At 36.4% G+C, this 21,258-nt stretch overlaps 1 protein-coding gene across 6 annotated transcripts in view; it reads left to right on the top strand.

Moving 5' to 3' along the window:
- Window positions 1–21,258, top strand: part of TRMT11 (tRNA methyltransferase 11 homolog) — an 86,742-nt gene that overhangs the window by 50,169 nt on the left and 15,315 nt on the right. For 5 of the 6 annotated variants that reach the window (XR_005217958.1, XM_037843715.1, XM_037843713.1 and 2 more), the window contains 3 exons: window positions 462–534; window positions 661–792; window positions 9,022–9,142. Coding sequence is in view for 4 of the 6 variants with exons in the window: in XM_037843715.1 (XP_037699643.1) it covers window positions 462–534; window positions 661–792; window positions 9,022–9,142 (326 nt within the window). In the remaining 2 variants the exon portion in view is untranslated. Of the gene's footprint in view, window positions 1–461; window positions 535–660; window positions 793–1,195; window positions 1,295–9,021; window positions 9,143–21,258 lie in introns of those variants that run through there. The other variant, XR_005217959.1, reaches the window with a different exon arrangement.

Raw genomic sequence — 21,258 nt, 5'->3', positions numbered from 1 at the left:
GTGGCCCTTTACCCCTATACTTTAGTGTATATTTCCTAAGAATAAGAAAAACCTCTTAGATAGCCAAAATACAGTTAACAATTTCATTAAATCAATGTAATACTTTAATCGACAGTCTCTTATCCAGTTTTGTCAGTTGACCCAGTAAACTCCTTCATAATCTATTTTTCCCCTTTAGTACAGAATTCAATTTAGGGGTTAGGGATTGTATTACATAGTCATGTTTTTTAGGCCTCTTCTACTTTGTAACACTTCCAAAGCCTTTCTTTGTTGAGAATTCAGTAATGCCTCTCCTTTTCTAAGTAGAAGGTCCGCATCCTTCATGCATTCACAGCTGGAATATTACATGGGTGATGTGTCCTTCTCAGGGAGTTACATCTGGAAGCAGGTGATGTCCATCTGTCCCTCGGTGATGACTGGGTGACTTTGGACTAACCATGTTACCTGTGTTTTCTGCCCAGCTCCCTATGGTATCAGAGAGTCCACGAGGAGAACAGGGTCACAGAAGGAACTACCAAGGGGGACTGAAAAATGGTGAGTCAGATTTAAATATGAAGAGTTACTTCTTAGAGAAGAAGCATGTTTCTTCTTTTTTGTTAACTTAATTTTAGCCGTCTTAAAATTTTTCACTGATTTTTAAATTCTGTTTTCTTTGTTTAGTCCAGAAAGCCATGTTCCTGTTTCCTTGAGTTATCATCTGAGTGATATGTTTTTTGACCTGTTAAACTTTGCAGCTGAGACCCTTGTATTAGGTGGAAGATTAGTCTATTGGTTACCAGTGTACACACCAGAGTAAGTAATCTTAAATAATTTTGTTTTTAATTTCATTTTTGTTATACTGTTTGAATGTCTAGCGTAGTTTTTTCCTCATCTCTAATTGTATTCAGGGTAAGTATCTTTATATTTAGTGAGAATCAGCGACCTTTGTTTATATACATATGTCTATAAAACAATCCCTTTCCTCTTATTGATTGAATTGCTTTGATCTTTTTATTTTACACCAGGGGTTGGCAAACTGTGGTCTTTGGGCCAAATCTGGTCCTCAGCCTATTTTTATAAGGCCTTTGAGCTAAGGACTGTTTTTATTTTTTACATTTTTAAAGGGTTGTTAAAAACAAAGAAATGAAGAAGAATATGCTACAGAAACAGATGTGACCCCCAAAGCCTAAAATATTTGCTCTCTGACCCTTTACAGGAGAAGTTTGCCAACCCCTGTTGAATACCACTCTGAGCTCAGCGCCTGAGATATCATGATATCATAGCTCTTCAATAGCTGTTTAGCCAGGCCATGAATGTAGGTAATTTTCAGAAATTTAGCTGAATGATTCTTCTATCCACTACCTTCTTTCCTTTATCTTTCTTTCTTTCTCTCTCTTTTTTCCCCCTGAAAACAAGTTTTATTTAAATAAGAGTTTAAATACATTGTATAACATTAAAACTGAAGGAGGAAAAAGAAACCATAAAACCAGTTTTACCTCACATGGCATTGGGCAGCTGTTGCTAATAAAATGCATGCTCTACAGCTAGCTACATGGCCAGTACATCAGTTTGAAATTTGTTCCCTTGTCAGAAGTTTGATTCAGATAGAAGGTTGGCATCATATTCTGGTGGCTCTCCGTTTGGACAACCCTGAGCTAGGATATTACGTCTGGTCAAAAAGAACAAAGGCCTTGGTGGCAAGCCGTATGTCCTGTCACCTCACTAGTGGGTAGGTGGCCTTTCTAAGCTCTGCCCACCTGCTCAGCTTGGAGACGGGGGTAGGGGGGGTAGCGGGATCTTTCTTTTGCTACCAGAAGCTCCTTTCTCCTGGAACCACTGTTATGATGCCTTACCCCATCTTTTCTCAGCTCCACCGAGGGCTGGTCAGCCAGTGACACTCTCTCAGGGCAGGGAACTCTGCAGAGGGAGGGCCAAGTTGCTGCTGGGCCAAACACAGCTGTTGGTGATCTTGGGGTTCTGGGTTTGGCTGAAACATCACATTATTGCCTCGTTTCAGGCTGGACACTGCCAGGCGCCTACTGCTTAACCTCTGTTTAAATGAAGGACTTGAAGACTAGACAGCGTGGTTCTTTTCAGTTTATTGCATGAAGGAGTTACACTAGTTGAAGTTAAAAGTGGACCCCAAATGGTTACACTGTATAAGCTGTGAGTGTATAAACTTGTGATGAGAGACAGAAGGGAAATTTTCTACTCCTTGCAATGAAATCCTCACTTAAGCTTCAGTGAGCCACAAGCACTTAAAACCCATGAACCTTCAGTCTCTACAAGGAGCTGGCATGTGTTCTTGCACTGGCCACCTGTAGCCGAATCGCTGCTCCATATTCTGGATGCTCAGTCACAGTACCATTGCAGGCAACTTTCTTCTTAAATGCCTTCACTAGTTTCTGTCTGTCGTAATCACCAGCAATCCCTTGGACAGTGGTAAGGGTCTTCCTGCCGTTTCTTTGCTGAATTCTTTTATGGATGTCATAGCCTCAGTCCCAGCAGGAAGCAGGTTGTCACCCTAACTTGCATCAGCAGAGGGGTGGAAATATGGAGGTTCTGGACAGCGGACATAAAATAGGATTCCTTTTCCTCAGTGGAGAAGGCCTGCGGAAGGTGGTGGTGGGAGAAGGCAGGTGGGGGGACAGAGCATCGGGAAGATCGGGAAGTGAGGGGGGTTGAGGGGGAGGTTGCTCAGATTGCCCCAGATTTGGACCAGTGGGAGCCTAGCTCCACTTTGACATATCCCCATTAGTTTTTTTTTTTTTTAATTCATTTTATTGAGATATATTCACATACCATGCAGTCATACAAAACAAAGCGTACATTCGATTGTTCACAGTACCATTACATAGTTGTGCACTCATCACCAAAATCAATCCCTGACACCTTCATTGCCACACACACAAAAATAACAAGAATAATAATTAAAGTGAAAAAGAGCAATTAAAGTAAAAAAGAACACTGGGTGCCATTGTTTGTTTGTTTGTTTTTTTCCTTCCCCCATTTTTCTACTCATCCATCCATAAACTAGACAAAGGGGAGTGTGGTCCTCTTGGCTTTCCCAATCACATTTTCACCCCTCAAAAGCTACATTTCTATACAATCATCTTCAAGATTCATGGATTCTGAGTTGTAGTTTGATAGTTTCAGGTATTTATTGCTAGCTACCCCAATTCACTAGAACCTAAAAAGCGTTGTTTATATTGTGCGTGAGAGTGCCCACCAGAGTGACCTCTTGGTTCCTTTTGGAATGTCTCTGCCACTGTAGCTTATTTCATTTCCTTTCACATCCCCCTTTTGGTCAAGTAGATGTTCTCTATCCCATGATGCCGGGTCTGCATTCCTCCCCGGTAATCATATTCCATGTTGCCAGGGAGATTCACTCCCCTGGGTGTCTGATCCCATGTAGGGGGAGGGCAGTGATTTCACCTTTCAAGTTGGCTTAGCTAGAGAGAGAGGGCCACATCTGAGCAACAAAGAGGCATTCAGGAGGAGGCTCTTAGGCACAATTATAGGGAGGCCTAGCCTCTCCTTTGCAGCAACAGTCTTCCCAAGGGCAAGTCCTGTGGTAGAGGGCTCAACCCATCAAACCACCAGTCCCCTATGTCTGTGAGCACATTAGCAACCATCGAGGTGGGGAAGCCCAATACCCCTGCATTCTCCACCGGCTCCTCAAGAGGGCTCTGCATATTTTCTTCATTGTTTTTTTTTTTTTTTAATTAGCTATTTTTTTTTAATCAACTATATAAAAATAAAAAAATAAAAAAATTTAAAGAAACATATAATAAAAAAACATTTCAAACAGACCATAACAAGGGAGTAAGAAAAAGACAATTAACCTAAGATAACTACTTTACTTCCAACATGTTCCTACTCTACCCCAAGAAAGTAACCTAATATAGCAACATTTCTGTGAACTTGTTCCTACTATGCCCATCAGAAATTAACAGACCATAGTCATTCCTGGGCAGTCCCGGAACATTAAATTTACCCACGATAGCTTATCTGTTCTTATTGGATTATTGTTCCCCCTTCCTTAATTGCTCTCTATCACTAGTTCCCCTACTTTCTACATTATAAACCATTTGTTTTACATTTCTCACCCCATTAGTTTTTGTACACTTACTTTCTGGCATTCCCCAAGGAGTTCTGGTTCCTTTGAGTGGAGGTTATCATTGCTCTCTTGGTGTAGGCACACTCATATAAATGCACACTTACAGCTCTAACTTTATATCTTTATCTGTGTATGACCCTGAGTTCATACCAGTATCTTCAATTACAATCTAATTCCTTAGGGTTCTTTCTAGTCTTCACCCCCTCCATGTTTGTAAGTACCATCTCCAACAGTGGGACACGACTCTCATTATCCTTGATACATTTACTTAATCCTTAATAACTTTACTTATTTCATTAATGTAACCATTCTCCCAACCATGTCTGCCATCTTTTCCATCCCTAACCCCACGAGCGCCTGCTGTTCTCAGTGTCAGCAGGCTAGACTCCTGCATCCCTCAGTGCCACACAGGGGCTGCCACTTACTTCTCCATGCTGGGAGGTGAAGGGAAGGGTATATGACAAGAGAAGCCCTGCAGGGCTAATTTTTAACTCAAAATATCTGACTCTCCACTATTTGTAGTGCATTATTTAATTAAAATTGAGGTTTTTTGCAGTTAAAAATTTCTTTTGGGGTTCTTTTATTTATTCCTTCATCTCTATAAAAAGTAAAACTGGAGTTACTTTTAACAACTTTAAGTATTTCTAAAGAATTTAAAAAGTGGCCACTGGATATTTCTTGAGTGATTTCTCTATTTTAATAATTTTTGACAGATGGGAATTTCCAAATGCATAAGGGCTATTTTTTTAACTGGAAAAGGGAGACATGTTTTATCACTTCCTTTTTACCTTAGATGGTCTACCTCGGGACAGCTAGTCTTCCGGTGTGCGATCGGCACGTACATGAGACTCCTGGGGCATTTACTCCCCTGACTTATTTGTCCCTGGAAAGAGTTATTTCTACTTCGTCTGTTGTTCATTATTAGAACTCTGTTGTGCTTTCTCCTCCCCTTCAGCCTTCTTATTAATAAAGTATTAATTGTTATTATTAATTATTAATGAACTTAACTAGTGCACTTATTAACTTGTCTGGAGTTAGAAAAGTGAACAGTTTTCACTCTTGCAGCATCCAAAAAATCTTTATCTTTTTTTTTTTTAAATCACATTATCAAGATGAATTTAAGACTGAAGTGACCTGAAAAAGTTTGACATAATGTTCTTGTTTTTGAGTTAAACATGCGTACAAGTAGGCAAGATAGGATTAGTTTGATTATGTTATACTGAAAATGTGGCTTTTTTATTACAAATAAAAAGAAATTAAATTAAAAATGGAATTCCTTATCAAAGTTTAATTAGAAAACTTTTGTGTTTTTGGTATAGTAAATACAGACTTTTAGTCCTAATATTGAATTAATTTACCCAGCTGAATTCAGGTTTAAAAATAAGAATTGCATGATATAATTAAATTCAGGTATTATTCTTTAAACCAGGACGTTTTGAAAGTGTAATGAGATCTAATAAAAACAAAATACTACCTAAAAGCGTCGTTATATGTGATAAATTGTCAGAGCTGATGATTGAAAAAGGATTTTCTCACCGATGACTATTTAAATTGCAGTAAGGAAACTGCTACTCACAAGCTTTTGCTGTTTTCCTTTCTCTAGATTGGACTCTCCCCATTCTAGGATATCTGACTTTTTGTCAGCATCAGGATACTCTGTGCACTTTATATCTTTTCACCATTATTTATTCTGTCCTCCTTGCTTGATATCCTCTTTTTTTCCTCAGCTAGTAAAATCCTAATCCTCTTTCTAGGCTTGACTTAAGTGTCACCAACTCAGTCCTTCATTGATGCTATCATAATAGTTTATTCTTAAAACTCATGAAGAACTTCCCACGTAAAGTTACTGTGGACTGTTGGTATTTGTGAGTTTATTATTCACAGTTTCAGCTACTTACAAATTGACCCTGCAGACCTGCAATGTATTCATTTGGGTAGGACATAAATTCAACTCGTGTGTGCTTGATGTTAGAGGAGTTGGTCACTAAGCTTCTGAGTAAGTGGAGTAGCTGTTTTCTCAGGTGCCACACATCCAGATCGCTTTGCTATCTAATTGTCATCACACAGATAACTCTCTAGAAGTGATTAAAAGCTTTGTCTTAAAGATGACCTTTACTAGACATTCAATTCCTGTTGCTAGTGACAAAAGTGATGACAAAGTGAGGAAACCTAATAAAGTTCCTCAAAGTAGGATCTGGGGATACATTTTTATTGTAGTAAAATACACTTTGTGGTGGTTCAGAGCAGTTAGAACATGTTTTTCATCTCTTATCTAGAAAACAGGAAAAGGTGATTCCTCCGACTGTTTGAGTAAGTGTTCCAATCAGTTCAAAATCTGCTTCTCAAATAGAACAAAACTAGTGACATTTGGAAAGTAGTTAATATGAGGCATGAGGTTAGTCACAGGAAAATGAGTAACTGTCAATTAAATTGATTCATGAGAAAGCTAGGAGCCCATGCACACTTCTTTTTTTGGCTTTTTTTCCACTGAGATATAATTTATGTGCCATGAGATTCACCCTTTTAAAGTGTGCCAATCAGTGGTTTTTAGTATATTCACAAGTTGTGCAACCATCAGCACTATCTAATTCCAGAACATTTTCATCAACCCCCAAAGAAACCCCTAGTCCATTAAGTTTCCACCTCCACTCCTGCCCTTGGCAGCCATTGATATACTTTCTTTCTCTCTGTATTTGCCTATTCTGGCTGATTTAGGTCTTAAATAGATTACTTGGATCATAAGGGGACAGGAATAAAAACAGAGAGTTGAGATAGGATGTTGTACTGCTGTAATAGTTCATATAAAGTATAGATTTATATCTTCTACTTAACAGTGTGCAAACATACTAGTATGTTTGAAATATACTAGTAAATATACTAGTAATGAGGTAAATATACTAGTGTGAAATTGGTGGTAAACATACTAGTAAATATGCAGTGAAAAATTTTTGTTACATGTAATTTTTATTTTCTAGTATGGTACTTTGAGAGTACACTGTTAATTGATTGACTCATTAGAATAATAAATTAGTGGTTAAAGCAAGTTTGTTAATGATTATGTCAACACAAGTGATGTTCCTCATGCTTAAAATTAAACGAATCAAGTTGAAAAGATAATATAAAATGTGTACATATATTTTTCCACTGTTAAACCAAACCTTGGCAACCTAGTTTCAGCAATTTAGTATCATTTATGATATAAATGTTAATTCAAATTGTATTGGCTTTCTACTTTTGAATTGATTTACAAATTTGTTTTGGTTTTATAGTTATATAAGAGATATAAGCATGAGGAATTTATATCTGATTCCTATTTGTACATATTTGAGTAAAAATACTTTGTCATTCCAGTCAGGCAATGAATGGAGATTTTTTTTCCTTTAAAAGGATACTTAACTAAGTTTGAGAAACACTGTTTTAGGCATTCACAGCCCCTCCGTTTGCAAGCTTGTAAGGTCAAGGCTGTCCCTTCTCTCTTTTACCACTTTATTTTTAGTCTCTCAGAATGTAGGATGTATTCACTCGTATCATAAGTGCTTTGTATGAAGATTCCAAATTTGATGTCAACTGATATTGTAAGAAGTACATTTCTGACTGTATAGCACACATTGAATAATTATTAGGCAAGGTGAACTCTGAAATAGTCATTCCTTGCTGGAAAACCCTAAGAAGGAGGCAGAGAATGACTTCAAGAGAATTCCTTCCACTGATAGTAAAGTGTAGCGCATCACGAATGTTGCTTGGTAAGTGGGTGACGAAGGTTTTGAGCATGTAGTTAAGGTAATGAGGGAGAGCTGGTTGAAGGTCAGAGAGACTTAGAAAAGTTGGTACAGGAGTAGTGAAGACAGTGTTGATGCATTGAAACAGCCAACTGAGATGTGGTCCTTTACATGAATTACTAGTCAGCATTGGTGCCATTTTGGGTCAGAGCTTTATGATTACCCATATAGTCAGTGTTTGCAGAGACTGCCCCAGAATGCATAAAGATTTGCAAAGGAAAAATGAAAACTGGTGATCACAGTTTTGTTCAAGTTTCTCATACCTAGTGAGTCTTTTCTTCCCGTTTGGCCCCATTCTGCTTGTAGCTGTTTCTCCGGGTCTGTTACCTGTTCCTTCTGCCAGGATCCATGCAGCCAGCTGTCAGAAGTCAGGTTCTGGAGACTGTAGCCTGGCTCTGTCGTGCTTTGCAGTGTCTTCCTCCCCGGTTGTGCGGTGCAGGTGCTGTGCGGTGGCAGCCACCACCACATGTTCTTGTGGCTTCCGCTTTGTTTCATGGTTATGTGACCAAAATACTGTTGAACTCTCTAATGTTTATTTTTGTGGCAGTTTATTTGAATAATTTTATAAATAACATTAGTCCTATATTTACAGAGTCATTAGAGGTCTCAAGATGTCATTAAAATTTTGCAGTGGCACTTGACTTCATTTTATAGGGGAAAGTATATGCTGTAGTGGATTTTCTCCTTTGGGAATTTATAAAAATCTCTAGATGAATCAGTCCTTTATGAATGCCAGGGGGCTGTTATGGAGTGTATTTCTGTCTCCAATATCTGCTCCAATATCTGTCTCCAATATCTGTGGGATCCTTTAGGGTGGAATCATCTTGTACTTTCATAATTTAAATCCTTGGCATTCTTCAATAACATGCAAACACCCTTATATTCTCTTTCTCTTTTTACTTTTTATTCCATAGGTAGAAAAAAACTATTTTGGTTTGGATGTGAGTAATATTAAAATATTTCCTTTTTGAAAGTACAGGTAGATTGTTTATGGATTATATGGACAGTTACATATATGTGACATACAGTGGTATAGCATGTAGTGGGAGGATGTTCCAAACCACGCTGACGTCCCCTGTGACCTCCCTGGCAATTGTGGGGTACTATGTGCATGTCTGTAACAGTCAGCCGTTCTTTCTTCAGATACACTGAAGAGATGGTACCCTGGCACCCTTGCCTGAAACTTATTAGCAACTGTGAGCAGAAGCTTTCCAGTCACACATCAAGGCGCTTGATAACAATGGAAAAGGTGAAGAAATTTGAGGTAAGTTCTAGTATTTTTAGGATAAATTCTGGAATAATCAGAATTAGATTCTTCTAAATGTTTTTTCTGTAATGGGATTTGGAAATGTTAGTCCTTGATATTTTTAAAAATTATGGATGAATTCAGGAAGAGGCAGAAGAAGTTTATGTTTGTGTGTGTGTGTGTTGTATGTGAGAGAGAAAGAATGTGAGGGGGTAAGAGGGTAGGAGTCGGAAATAGAAGTTAGATAGAAGAGTAGACATAGAAGTTGATTTTAACTTCTCAGGCTTCATTTGACATCCTTGCTGCTAATTCAGTTATAAAACAGAGCTATCTTAAATAACTTGTTTAATTAACAATCTGCTAGTTATCATTTTTCTCCCAAAGCGGAACCTGCTTGATTGCAGACAATAATGAAGAAAAAATGTTGCTTTTATAAGGGAGAAGGTAATTTCTCCCTCCATTTGTTAGAGCATATTCATTCTCCTTCCCCCTCACACACACACACACGCATGCTTGCACACACACACACACAGACACACACATTGCTCATTTAAGCTTGAGAAGAAAGAATGTCTCATTTTATGTCCAGATCAGAATTGATATGAATAATGCATAAAAATGGAGCTTAATTAAATCTATAAAATGCTCTTTGGGCTGTACTTATCTGGATTGACAACCAAAGCTTTCCTAAATTCACTGGAAACTTGGGCAAGTTACATCTTACCTTTAGATCTGTAGGGCAAGGCAGAAGAAGAGGGTTTTTTGTTTTTTTTTTTTAAAGATTTTATTGATATATATTCACAAACCATACAGTCATCCACAGTATACAATCAGTTGTTCACAGTACCATTATATAGTTGTGCATTCATCTCCACAATCAGTTTTTGAACATTTTCATTACCACACACAAAAAAGAATAAGAATAAAAATGTAAGTAAAGAAGTACCCTCAAAACATCCCATCCCCTTTTTCCCCTCATTATTCATTTAGTTTTTGTTCTCTTTTTTCTACTCATCTCTCCATATACTGGAAAAAGGGAGTATGAGCCACAGGTTTTCACAATTGCACAGTCACACCGTGTAAGCTACATAGTTATACAATTGTTTTCAAAAATCAAGGCTAATGGGTTGCAGTTCAACAGTTTCAGATATTTCCTTCTAGTTATTCCAATACACTGTAAACTAAAAAGGGATCTCTATATAATGCATAAGAATAACCTCCAGAATGACCTCTTGACTCTATTTGAAATCTCTCAGCCACTGAAACTTTGTTTCATTTTTCTCCCCCTTTTTGTTCAAGAAGTCTTTCTCAATGCCATGATGCCGGGTCCAGGTTCATGCCTGGGAATCATGTCCCATGTTGCAGGGAGATTTACACCCCTGGGAGTCATGTCCCACATAGGGAGGAGGGCAGTGAGTTCACTGAGTGGGCTTAGAGAGAGAGAGAGGCCACATCTGAGCAACGAAAGAGGTTCTCTGGGGTAAACCCTTAGGCACAATTTTAAGTAGTTTTAGCCTCTCTTTTGCAGATCGAGGGCTTGGCCTTCTAAATTGGTAGTCCCCAATACTTGTGAGAATATCATTAATTTCCCAAGTGGGGAACTTTAATATTTCCACATTTCCCACCAGTCCCTTAAGGGGACTTTGCAAATACATTTTTATTCTCTGCCTAAATTACTCTGGGATGTATCGGGGCTTTACACTAACCTGTGCAAACCAACCAGATCTCACTCCCTATTGAAGGTTCCATATAATGATGGGGTTTGAATAAACTGACCATACAAGTTAAATTATAAGTGTGTTAGAAAAAAATACATATTTTGCTCCTAATAAATATCTGGAAGAGGGTGTTCTTGCCTGAGGTTTTTGTGATCCCATCTCTACTCTGTATTTGATTTGTTTTCATCTAATTCACATCTATGGCTTCTTTCACAGAAATGAAAACTATTTGTGTAGTACCTTTTGTTTATGTTATTTCATATATTTCTTGTTTTTTTTCCTTTTTATTTCCATTTGCTATCTGTTTCTAATTCAGAGCCTCGTTATCATACACCTTGTTTATATGATGGTCTCCTAAATGATCTCTCTCCTTCCATTTTTCACACCTCTAGCTCTTCCTGTCTAATGAATCTTCCTAAAACAGTGCATTCATTATGTCACTTATTTCTGAACAACTTTTAGTGCCTAATTTTTATTGCTGAATAAGGTTCAAATTTCTTATCATGACATAAAATTTTCTCAGTAATCAGACTCCAATATCAGTGCATTTCAGAAAGCTAAGCTATGCATGTATATAAGTAGTTGGTTGGTATCTTCTATATATGTGTGTGTGTGTTTGTGTTTATAAATATGTAATTCATATACATATATACATATGTACATATATACATATATACATATATACACACACGTGTGTACAAGTATATGCAATATAATTAAAATGATTCAGTGGTAGTCATTTTTAAAACAAAAATATTAGAAGTTTATATTCAAGTGACATATATCCTTGAGATCTTTGTATTCATTTATATCATAATTATTCAGGATGTTTGTGAAACTTATCTTTTAGATTTATCTTTAAAAATGCAGCATTCATGTCAAATAGTTGTTTTGTTTTATAGTTACAACCAGTTTTTGTTCAAATGGCATTACTGGAGTTTGCTGCTCACATTTTATACCAGACATGTCACTAAATAAATTAAAGTTGTCTTTGGAAATCAGTCTTGGTCCAAGGATTGAAACTTACCATGTAGCATTTAAAACACTATGTGGATTCACCAAAAGAGGAGTTTCCAGATTGTTTGAGACAGTGACAACCTTCAAGAGTGACCATTTTGAGTGGCCAGCATTTGTTAGGATATACGGTAGAAGCCCTCTTTAACCTCCATTTCAGATTTAGTTGATTAACCAATGCTGGCAGTCCTGCTCTGAAACACACCCTTGTTCTAGGCTTGTAATATGCGGAACACTTTCTGCTAGTGAGTGGCTTGTTCTTTATTACATCTACATACCTCTACACCTATCAGCTGAATTGTCTGCTTACCAAGAGTCAGCTGTGTTTGTTCCCAAAGCTGTTTATGCCAGTTACATATGTTATAGTAATTATGTGATTAAATTAAATGCTGGTTAAACCAGTGAAATATGAGTGTGAAAATAAAGTTGTCATTCCCATGAAAACTAAGTTGAATGTTTTAGAAAGACAGGATAACGTGAATTGCTAAAGAAGGGTCTTGAATTGGGAATGAGTGAGATAACTATAAAGGGTGGGAAGAAAGTTATCACAATCTAGGTTTCTGCACTGAAATTGCTTTGTAAGAGTCTTTTAAGTCCTTGCAACATTTTACAGAAGTCAAAACTGAAAATCTTTATAGGTCTTGATCCAATAGCAAAAGATTGACAAATGTCTATATTATTTAAGTTAAAAATAAGATATTTAATATGTTTACAAAATATTTTTATTTTTTCCTACTTTTACTGACTTTTTAAATTATCCATCCATTACCAATGTCTATCCCATGAGTAAGAAACTTCTGTTTTTATCCTCTCCATGTAAATTATAGCTCATGTGTATGTTTGTCTTTTAATATTTTGAGGGAAATGAGGTGTTTGATAATTCAAACTGTAATATTGCAACTTTTAGAAATGATAGTACTTAATGTAATCATTTGCATTAATAATAGTAAGAATAACAATAACAACTACTACTAACATTTATGTGCCAGGCATATGAGTAATACTCTTGACATCAGAATTCTTTATTGTGTGGGTACATATATAGTACTTGCACCATAGGATGGCTTGAAACACTTCAAATGACTTGGGAAAAGAAAGATATCAAAAGTATTATTTGACTCTTTAATAATTAATGGAACTACATGATAAATTAGTCATTTCTATTTTAATGGCAAAATTACGTTCCATTTTGGACTAATTTCACATTTGTTTCCTCCTGATTTTAATTTAAGAAAGTTTAGTATTTTTTTTCCAGATTTGTAATATTTTTGAAGCAAATTTATTTGAGACTCAGAAGAAGAGATAGGGAATGATCTAAAGGTGCTTCTGAAGGTTCTTCTATTATATAAAAATGATAAATAAGGGAATTCAGGTATTTTTAAACCTATTAAGACAGTATTAAGTTTTGCCTCATTTCATTTTTTATCATTTTACTTTGTCATTTTTACACTGATTAAAAGAAAAAAGGAAAAGCCTAATGTTCATGTAATTTTTTGAAGTGTGTTGTCCATTTGTAAGTTTAAATTTTATCAGTGAGTTTTAACTAGTGTGGCATTTACTATAATTGAAAATAGTTGGTCATGTTAAATTAATCATGTTTGGTTTTTAATTAATTACTTCATTTCTACTTTTGGTTTGTGTGGAGAGGAGTGTATATAATTGCAGCAATAGCCCAGTCCTTTATAATGCAAGTAGTGACACAAAATTGTCAAACAGCTCTCATACGTGTCTAACAAATTATTCTCAGGCTATTCAGCATTGTTGATTTTGGCAATGGAAGGAAGACTATTAATTTTAGATTTTTACACTTTTGTATACTGTCTCTTCATTTTTGATTTGTTGCTTGTTAGGTTTAACTTCAGTCTAACTTCTGGCCCACCTGATATATTGTTATAAAATGTTCTCCATTGCCCCCTTTTTAAAAAAGTAAACATAACTTTTAAGTGCAAAGTTACATTACATTGGTAATGGATGGATAGTTTTTAGATTTGTTTATTGAGCATCAGTAGTAAATAAAGGATTTCTTGTTAACCGTATTAAAAATGTGAAGATACCTGGTAAGAAGACCCAATTTTTGTTGTCATTGTTACCTCTTGGTATAGTCTGAAAGCTAAGTGAACAATAAATAACACTTTTATAATGTTTTATTTTTATAAAACTTTCATACCCATTTAAGCATATTATTGTCTTAGTTTAGAGATGAGGAAGTGGCTTAGGTCTACTCCAGTTCACTTAAGTATTAAGTGGCAGAGTTGAGACCAGAACTTATCTTTGGACGTGAAATTCTATGTTCTTTTGCTATGTCATGCTACCTCTCTACCAAAGAGCATTTTCTGCCTTTAGAATATGCCAGGACTGAAAGGTAAATATTCTTGAGTGGCTTCTTAACTAGTTTCTTTTGAAGGTAGTTTTTCCCTGTGTACTGTAGAGCTCGTGTCGTTGGTGGGGCTGTGGTGGAAGGCTATTTGTTTGTTGTATTACCAGAACTCATTTCTCCTGTTGACAAATAAAGTAGTTGATGCTATTGTATAATAATTTCCAGAGTTGTCGAGAACAGGTCAGAATGAGTGTAATAGTTATGCCTTCAGTGAAAGCCACCTACAAAAACATCCCTCTCCAAGTGTGCTTGAACCCCGAGGAGCCCTTTGAAAGCTTTGGGATTCCCTAGCAATATTTTTTAAAAATTCATGCAACTTTTATATTCTACTTAATAATAGATTCCTATTCCTTCTTTAATATTAAAGATTATTTTAAATTATCATTGCATTAAATGGACTATCATGTACCCTCTTTGTTTTGTGGCCTATTTACCTGACAATGCAACCTTATTCTCCTGGTGGTTTGAGAAGTATAGAAGCTTTATACTAGATATTTTATGGACATTAATTTTAGTCTGAAGTTATAAGTATTGTGTAAACCAACTGTTGTTATTTTTTATACCTACACAGTGTAGTTCAGGTGATTTAAAGTAAGAAATGTTGGGAGGTCATAGTGGTAGGTGATGAAAGTTAATCTAATTTTATTTTGGATTGAATGAAAGAGTCCATTAACTTGAGGCTGATGAATGCAATAATTAGAATGGAAGATGGCCAAAACTGAGGGATTCTAACTAAAGGGACTGAAAGGTTTTGAAGATGTGGAGAAAGAACCATTAATATTGTAAATAATACATATTGTTTAAATGAGGAAGGCAGAGAAGAGATGACACAGAAGTTACTTGTTTGAGAAGATGATTTGTGAATGCCTTGAAGTAGAAGAAATTAGTCTTTATAATAATTTCTTTATGTATTAAAATATTGAAGTATTATTAATCATAAATTGTGGTGTTCATGCCTATTTCCATTGCACATTATCCTTTTTAGGATTAATGTTGTTGGTTATATTTTTCTTTAGGAGCTATTTGAGTTAAAGAAGTCCCTTCTGGTTGACTCTTCATTGTGAAATATTTTGTATGTTTTGCCTGTCTATTGCCTGGATTGTGGATATTTTCCTTTTGATTAGAGCTAAGAAAGATTAGAGACTAGGTATGAAGTATTTAAATCATATACATCTCTGGTGGATATACATGATAACCTCATCTATAGGTGAGAAAAATAAGACAGGGTGACACTAAGACACTAAGTAAGAACATGGTAATTAGATATAAATCCAGTCTGGGCTTAATACAGTACAATATTCACTGATATCAAAATATGTCGTGTGTGTGTGGGGGGTGGTTAAGTGGGGAGAGCCTTTTTGCCTAGTAAAATAGAGAACTATCATTTTGCATAATAATTCAGAAGGAAACAAATTTGCATTATACATAAATTATGATTTAACTTAAAATGTTTGTGAAAGGTTCATAAAAACAGAAGGGGTTTGATGATGCTGCATATCATGTTGCATAATTCATTTATTCATTTTTTTTTATTAGAGAAAGTATAGGTTTACAGAAAAATCATGCATAAAAGACAGAGTTCCCATATACTGCCACCCTAGCATTAACACTTTGTATCAGTATGCTACTTTTGTTGGAATTGATGAAAAAACATCTTTATAATAGTGCTATTAAATATAATCCATGGTTTACTTTAGAGTTCACTATTCTGTTGTACAGTCCCATGGATTAAAAAAAAAATTTATTCTAATACAATATATACAACCTAAATTTTACCCTTTTAACCACCTTCAAATAGTATTTCAGGGCTCTTAATTATGTTCACAGTGTTGTGCTGCATCATCGCTATCCATTACCAAGACGTTTCCATCTTACCAAGTGGAAACTCTGTACGATTTAAGCATAAACTCCCCATTCCCACCCCCAGCCCAGCCCCTGGCAATCTCTAGTATAGTTTTTGACTCTATGAATTCACTTATGCTAATTATTTCATATTATTGAGATTATATAAAATTTGTCCTTTTGTGGCTGGCATATTTTACTCAACATGATGTCTTCAACAAGTTGTTGCATGCATCAGAACTTCATTCCTTTTTAATACTGAATAATATTCCATTGTGTGTATATACCACATTTTGTTTATCCATTCATCAATTAATGCACATTTAGGTTGCATACTTCTTTTGGCAGTTGTGAGTAATGCCACTATAAATATTGGTGTGCAAATATCTGTTTGAGTCCCTGTTTTCAATTCTTTGGGGTATATCCCTTGAAGTGTGATTGCCAGGTCATATGGTAATTCTGTATTTAACTTTCTAAGAAACTACCAAACTGTTTTCCGCAGTGGCTGCACATTTTACATTCCCACTAAAAATGAATGAGTGTACCTATTTCTTCATATTCTCTCCAACATTTGTAGTATTCCATTTAGTTAAAAATAGCCATTCTAGTTTTGATTTACATTTCTTTGATAGCAAATATGTTAAGCATCTTTTCATGTTCTTTTTGGCCATTTGTATATCTTCTTTGGAGAAATGTCTATTCAAGTCTTTTGCCCATTTTAAAATTTGAGTTATTTGTCTTTTCGTTGTTGAGTTGTAGGATTTCTTTATATAGTCTGGATGTTAAACCCTTACAAGTTATGTGGTTTCCAAATACTTTCTCCCATGGAATAAGGTGTCATTTTACTTTCATGATAAAGTCCTTTGATGGATAAAAATTTTAAATTTTGATAAGGTCCCATTTATCTGTTTTTTCTTTTGTTGCTTGTGCTTTGGTGTAAAGTCTAAGAAATCATTGCCCTACACAAGATTCTGAAGAGGCTTCTTTATGTTTTCTTCTAGGAATTTTATTGTTCTGTTTCTTATATTTCTATCTTTGATCCATTTTGAGTTTACTTTTGTATATGGTGTGAGGTGAGAGTCCACCTTCATTCTCTTACATGTGAACATCCAGTTTTCCCAGCACCATTTGTTGAAGAGACTATTCTTTACCATTTGAGAGGACTTGGCATCTTTGTCAAAAATCAGTTGGGGAGTTGAGGTGGAGACTCCTGGGGAAGATGGCAGACTAGGGAGCTCCAGGACTCGGTCCTTTCACCAAAACAACTATTAAGCAGGTAGGAACTGACTAAAACAACTGTTTTGAAACTCCAGAGGCCAGAGGAACACTGTCAAGCATCAATAGAAGAGTGGGAGGAAGAGTCTGATAAATTACGGTTAAGAATGATAAATTGCTCTCTCTATGTGGTGGCTACTGGTGCCCATCCCCCACCAATCCCTGGCTAGCTGCTGGTAACAGAAAGGGATGTAAAAATCCTCTTCCCTGAGAACAGGGGTGGGCACAGACAGTCACTGATCAAGGCTTTGGATTGGTGAATTCAAATTGCTGGGTCCTGTCTCTGAGGGCAGCCATTGTTTCAACCGTCCCCACACAGGGGCGGAGGTGGTAGAGATTTAAAGATACAGTGCTTCCTCAGGGCTGTGGGGACATTTAGGTGAAGGGCTGCATTTTCTTGGCAGGCCAGGAAAGCTCAACCTTAGGAAGCTGTTGGAGATGTTTTTGACACCCTTCCCGGCCCCTTCCTTAGGACACTTTGGAGCTGATCTGTGCCCCTTTCACATGTTCCTGGCCCTGTTTTGGCTGGGATAGACTGAATTGGGAGAGTCCCTCCCTGGGGACCCTCCTCCCAGAATTTGCCCTTCAGGCAAAAGCGTGTGAGACAAAATCTGTGTAAGAAAAACTGTAGAGGAAGACAGTCTGGAACAAAGGCCTGTTGGCTTCAGGTTCCTGGAGAGGGAGGTTTGTCCCCTGGGAAATAGAGGGGACAACCAAACTCCTGTAAACAATACTGGACAAGACAGAGGTTCAGTAAGACAGGAAAAACCCTGCCCAATGCATTTGCCTTGGGCAGACTTCCTTATAGGAATGTTTGGAAAAATTCAGTAGTGAAGCCATCTGGTTCTGGGCTCTTCTTTATTGGGAGGTTTTTGGTTTTTGATTTAATCTCTTTACTTGTAATTCATCTGTTGAGGTCTTCTGTTGGTTCTATAGTCAGCAGGTTGTTCATGTGTTTCTAGGATCTTGTCAATTCATCTAGGTTATCAATTTTTTTGACATACAGTTGTTCATAGTATCTTCTTTTAGTCCTTTGTATTTCTCTGGGGTTGTTGATAATGTCCCCCTTTTCATTTCTGATTTTAGTTCTTTGTGCCCTCTGCCTTTTTTTCTTTGTCAGTCTGTCTATAGGTTTGCAAATTTTATTGATCTTTCAGGGAATTAATTTTTGATTCTGTTGATTCTATTTTTTTTTTAATTCTCTGCTTCATTTATCTCTGCTCTAATTTTTGTTATTCCTTTCCTTCTCCTTGCTTTGGGTTTATTTTGCTCTTCTTTTTCTAGTTCCTTGGTTGTCAGGTGGTTAGTTCTCTCATTTGAGATCTTTCTGCTTTTTTATGTAAGTATTTAGTGCTATAAATTAGCCTTTCAGCACTGCCTTTGCTGCATCCTATAGGTTTTGGTATGTTGTGTTTTCATTTTTAGGCACCTCAGGATATTTCTCGATTTCACTTGTGATTTGCTCTTTGACACATTGGCTGTTTAAGAGTATGGTGTTTAATTTCCCCATATTTGTGGGTTTTCCATTTCTCCTACTGTTATTGATTTCTAGCTTTATTCAGTTGTGGTTGGAAAAGATACATTGCATGATTTCAGTATTTTTTAATTTATTGAGACTTCTTTTGTGACCCAACATGTGGCCTGACCTGGAAAATAAATGACCCATGTGCACTAGAAAGGAGAGTGTATTCTACCATAGTTGGGTAAAGAGGGTTCTATATAGGTCTGTTAGATATAGTTGGTTTATAGAATCATTCAAGTTTTCTATTTCCTTACTGATCTTTTGTCTAGATGTTCTATTATTGAAAGTGGTGTATTGAAGTCTCCTACTAATAATGTATAACTGTTTATTTCTCCTTTTCAAATCTCTCAATATTTGCTTCATATATTGGGGCTCTGCTGTTAGGTACACATATATTTATAATTTTTATGCCTTTCTGTTGAATTGACCCCTTTATCTGTATATAATACCTTTCTTTGTCCCTTTTAACAGTTTTTTGTTTAAAGTCTATTTTGTATGATATTACTATAGCTACCCCATCTCTGTTTTGGTTACTACTTGCATGGATTATCTTTTTCCATTCTTTCATTTCAACCTGCTTATGTCTTGGAATTTAAGGTGAGTCTCTTATAAATAGCATATAGTTGGATCATGCCTTTTTATCCATTCTTCTTATCTCTGTCTTTTGACTGAGGAGTTGTTTTAGTTTCCTAGGCTGCTCAAGCAAATACCATGCAATGGGCTGGCTTAGACAATGGGAATTTCTTAGCTCATGATTTTGAGTCTGGGAGAAAGTCCAAATCAAGATGTCATCAAGGTGATGCTTTCTTCCTGAAGCCTGGCATTCTGGGGCTGGTTGCCAGTGACCCTTGGTGCTTGACGGATCTGTCACATGGCATTGCATATGGCAATCTTGCCTGGTCTTTCCCTTCTCTTCTGAGTTCCATTGACCTTCCACTTCTTGCTTCCTGTGGTTTTCTCCCCCTATCTAAATTTCATTCTGCTTTTAAAGGACTCCAGTAATAGATTAAGACCCATTCTGGGCTCCACCTTAAGTTTTGTAACTGTGCTGGTTTGGAGCTGTTATGTACTCTAGAAAAGGCTATATTCTTTTAATCCATTCTGTGACCGCAGATCTGTTGTGGATGGGACCTTTTGATTAGGTTGTTTCAATTGAAGATGTGACTCAGCCCAGTGAAGGTGGTCTTAATCCTTTACTGAAGTCCTTTATGAGAGGATAAAAGGCAGAGACATTTGGAGAGAGCTTAAGAGAGAGAAATGCCCCAGAGGTGCTAAGAGAGAACTCACAGATGCTCAGAGAGAAAGCCACCAGAATCAGAAGCTGAAAGCAATGAAACCCAGGAGCTAAGGACTAGCAGATAGATGCTGGCATGTATCTTGCCATCTGGCAGAGGAAACCCGGATGCCAGCAACCTTTCTTCAGAGAAGGTATCCTCTTGTTGATGCCTTAATTTGGACATTTTCATACCTCAGAATTGGAACTTGTAACTTAATAAATCCCTATTGTTAAAAGCCAATCCATTGCTTTCTGGCAGCTTTAGCAAACCGAAACAATAACCTTATCAAAAGTTCCTACTTGCAATGAGCTACCACCCATAGGGATGGATCAAGTTTAAGAACTTGTTTTTCTGGGGTATATACAGCTACAAACCATAACAGGAGTTTAATCCATTTACATTTAAAGTCACTACTTGTAATGCGGGACTTTCTTCTGCCATATTGCTATTTAGTCTTTGCGAGTCTTATACTTTTCTTCTCCCTCAATTCTTCCATTAATGCCTGCTTTCATATTTACTTGTTGTTTTGTATTGTACCATGTTGAGTCCCTTCTCATTTTTTTCTAGATATATTTTTCATATATTTTCTTTGTGGTTACCATGGAGTTAAAATTTAACATCCTAAATATATAACAATCATTTTTTATTTGATACCAACTTAACTTCAATAGCAGCACATATGCTTTTTCTATACCCATCTGTCCACCTTCTTTTTTATACTTGTTACAAATTATATCTTTGAACACTGTATGTTCAAAACCTTAGATTTATCATTACATTTTATGCATTTGCATTTTGGTACCTGTAAGAAGTAAGAAATGGAGTTACATACCAAAAAGGACATTAGAATAGTACTGGCATTTATAATTACCCAAATAGTTACCACTTTGATCTGTTTAGTGTCCTTTCCTTTCAGTCTGAAGAACTTTTAGCATTGTTTGTAGGGCAGGTACAAAGGTGATGAACTCCCACAGCTTTTGTTTATTTGACAGGGTCTTAATCTCTCCTTCATTTTTGAAGGAATTTCTTTCTGGATATAAAATTCTGGGTTGGCAATTGTTTTCTCTCAGCATTTTAAGTATTTCAACCCACTGCTTCCTTTCCTCCAT

This window comes from Choloepus didactylus, chromosome 7 (assembly GCF_015220235.1).
Source record: "Choloepus didactylus isolate mChoDid1 chromosome 7, mChoDid1.pri, whole genome shotgun sequence".
NCBI classification, from domain to species: Eukaryota; Metazoa; Chordata; class Mammalia; order Pilosa; family Megalonychidae; genus Choloepus; species Choloepus didactylus.
This window is presented reverse-complemented; position numbering and strand designations above follow the sequence as displayed.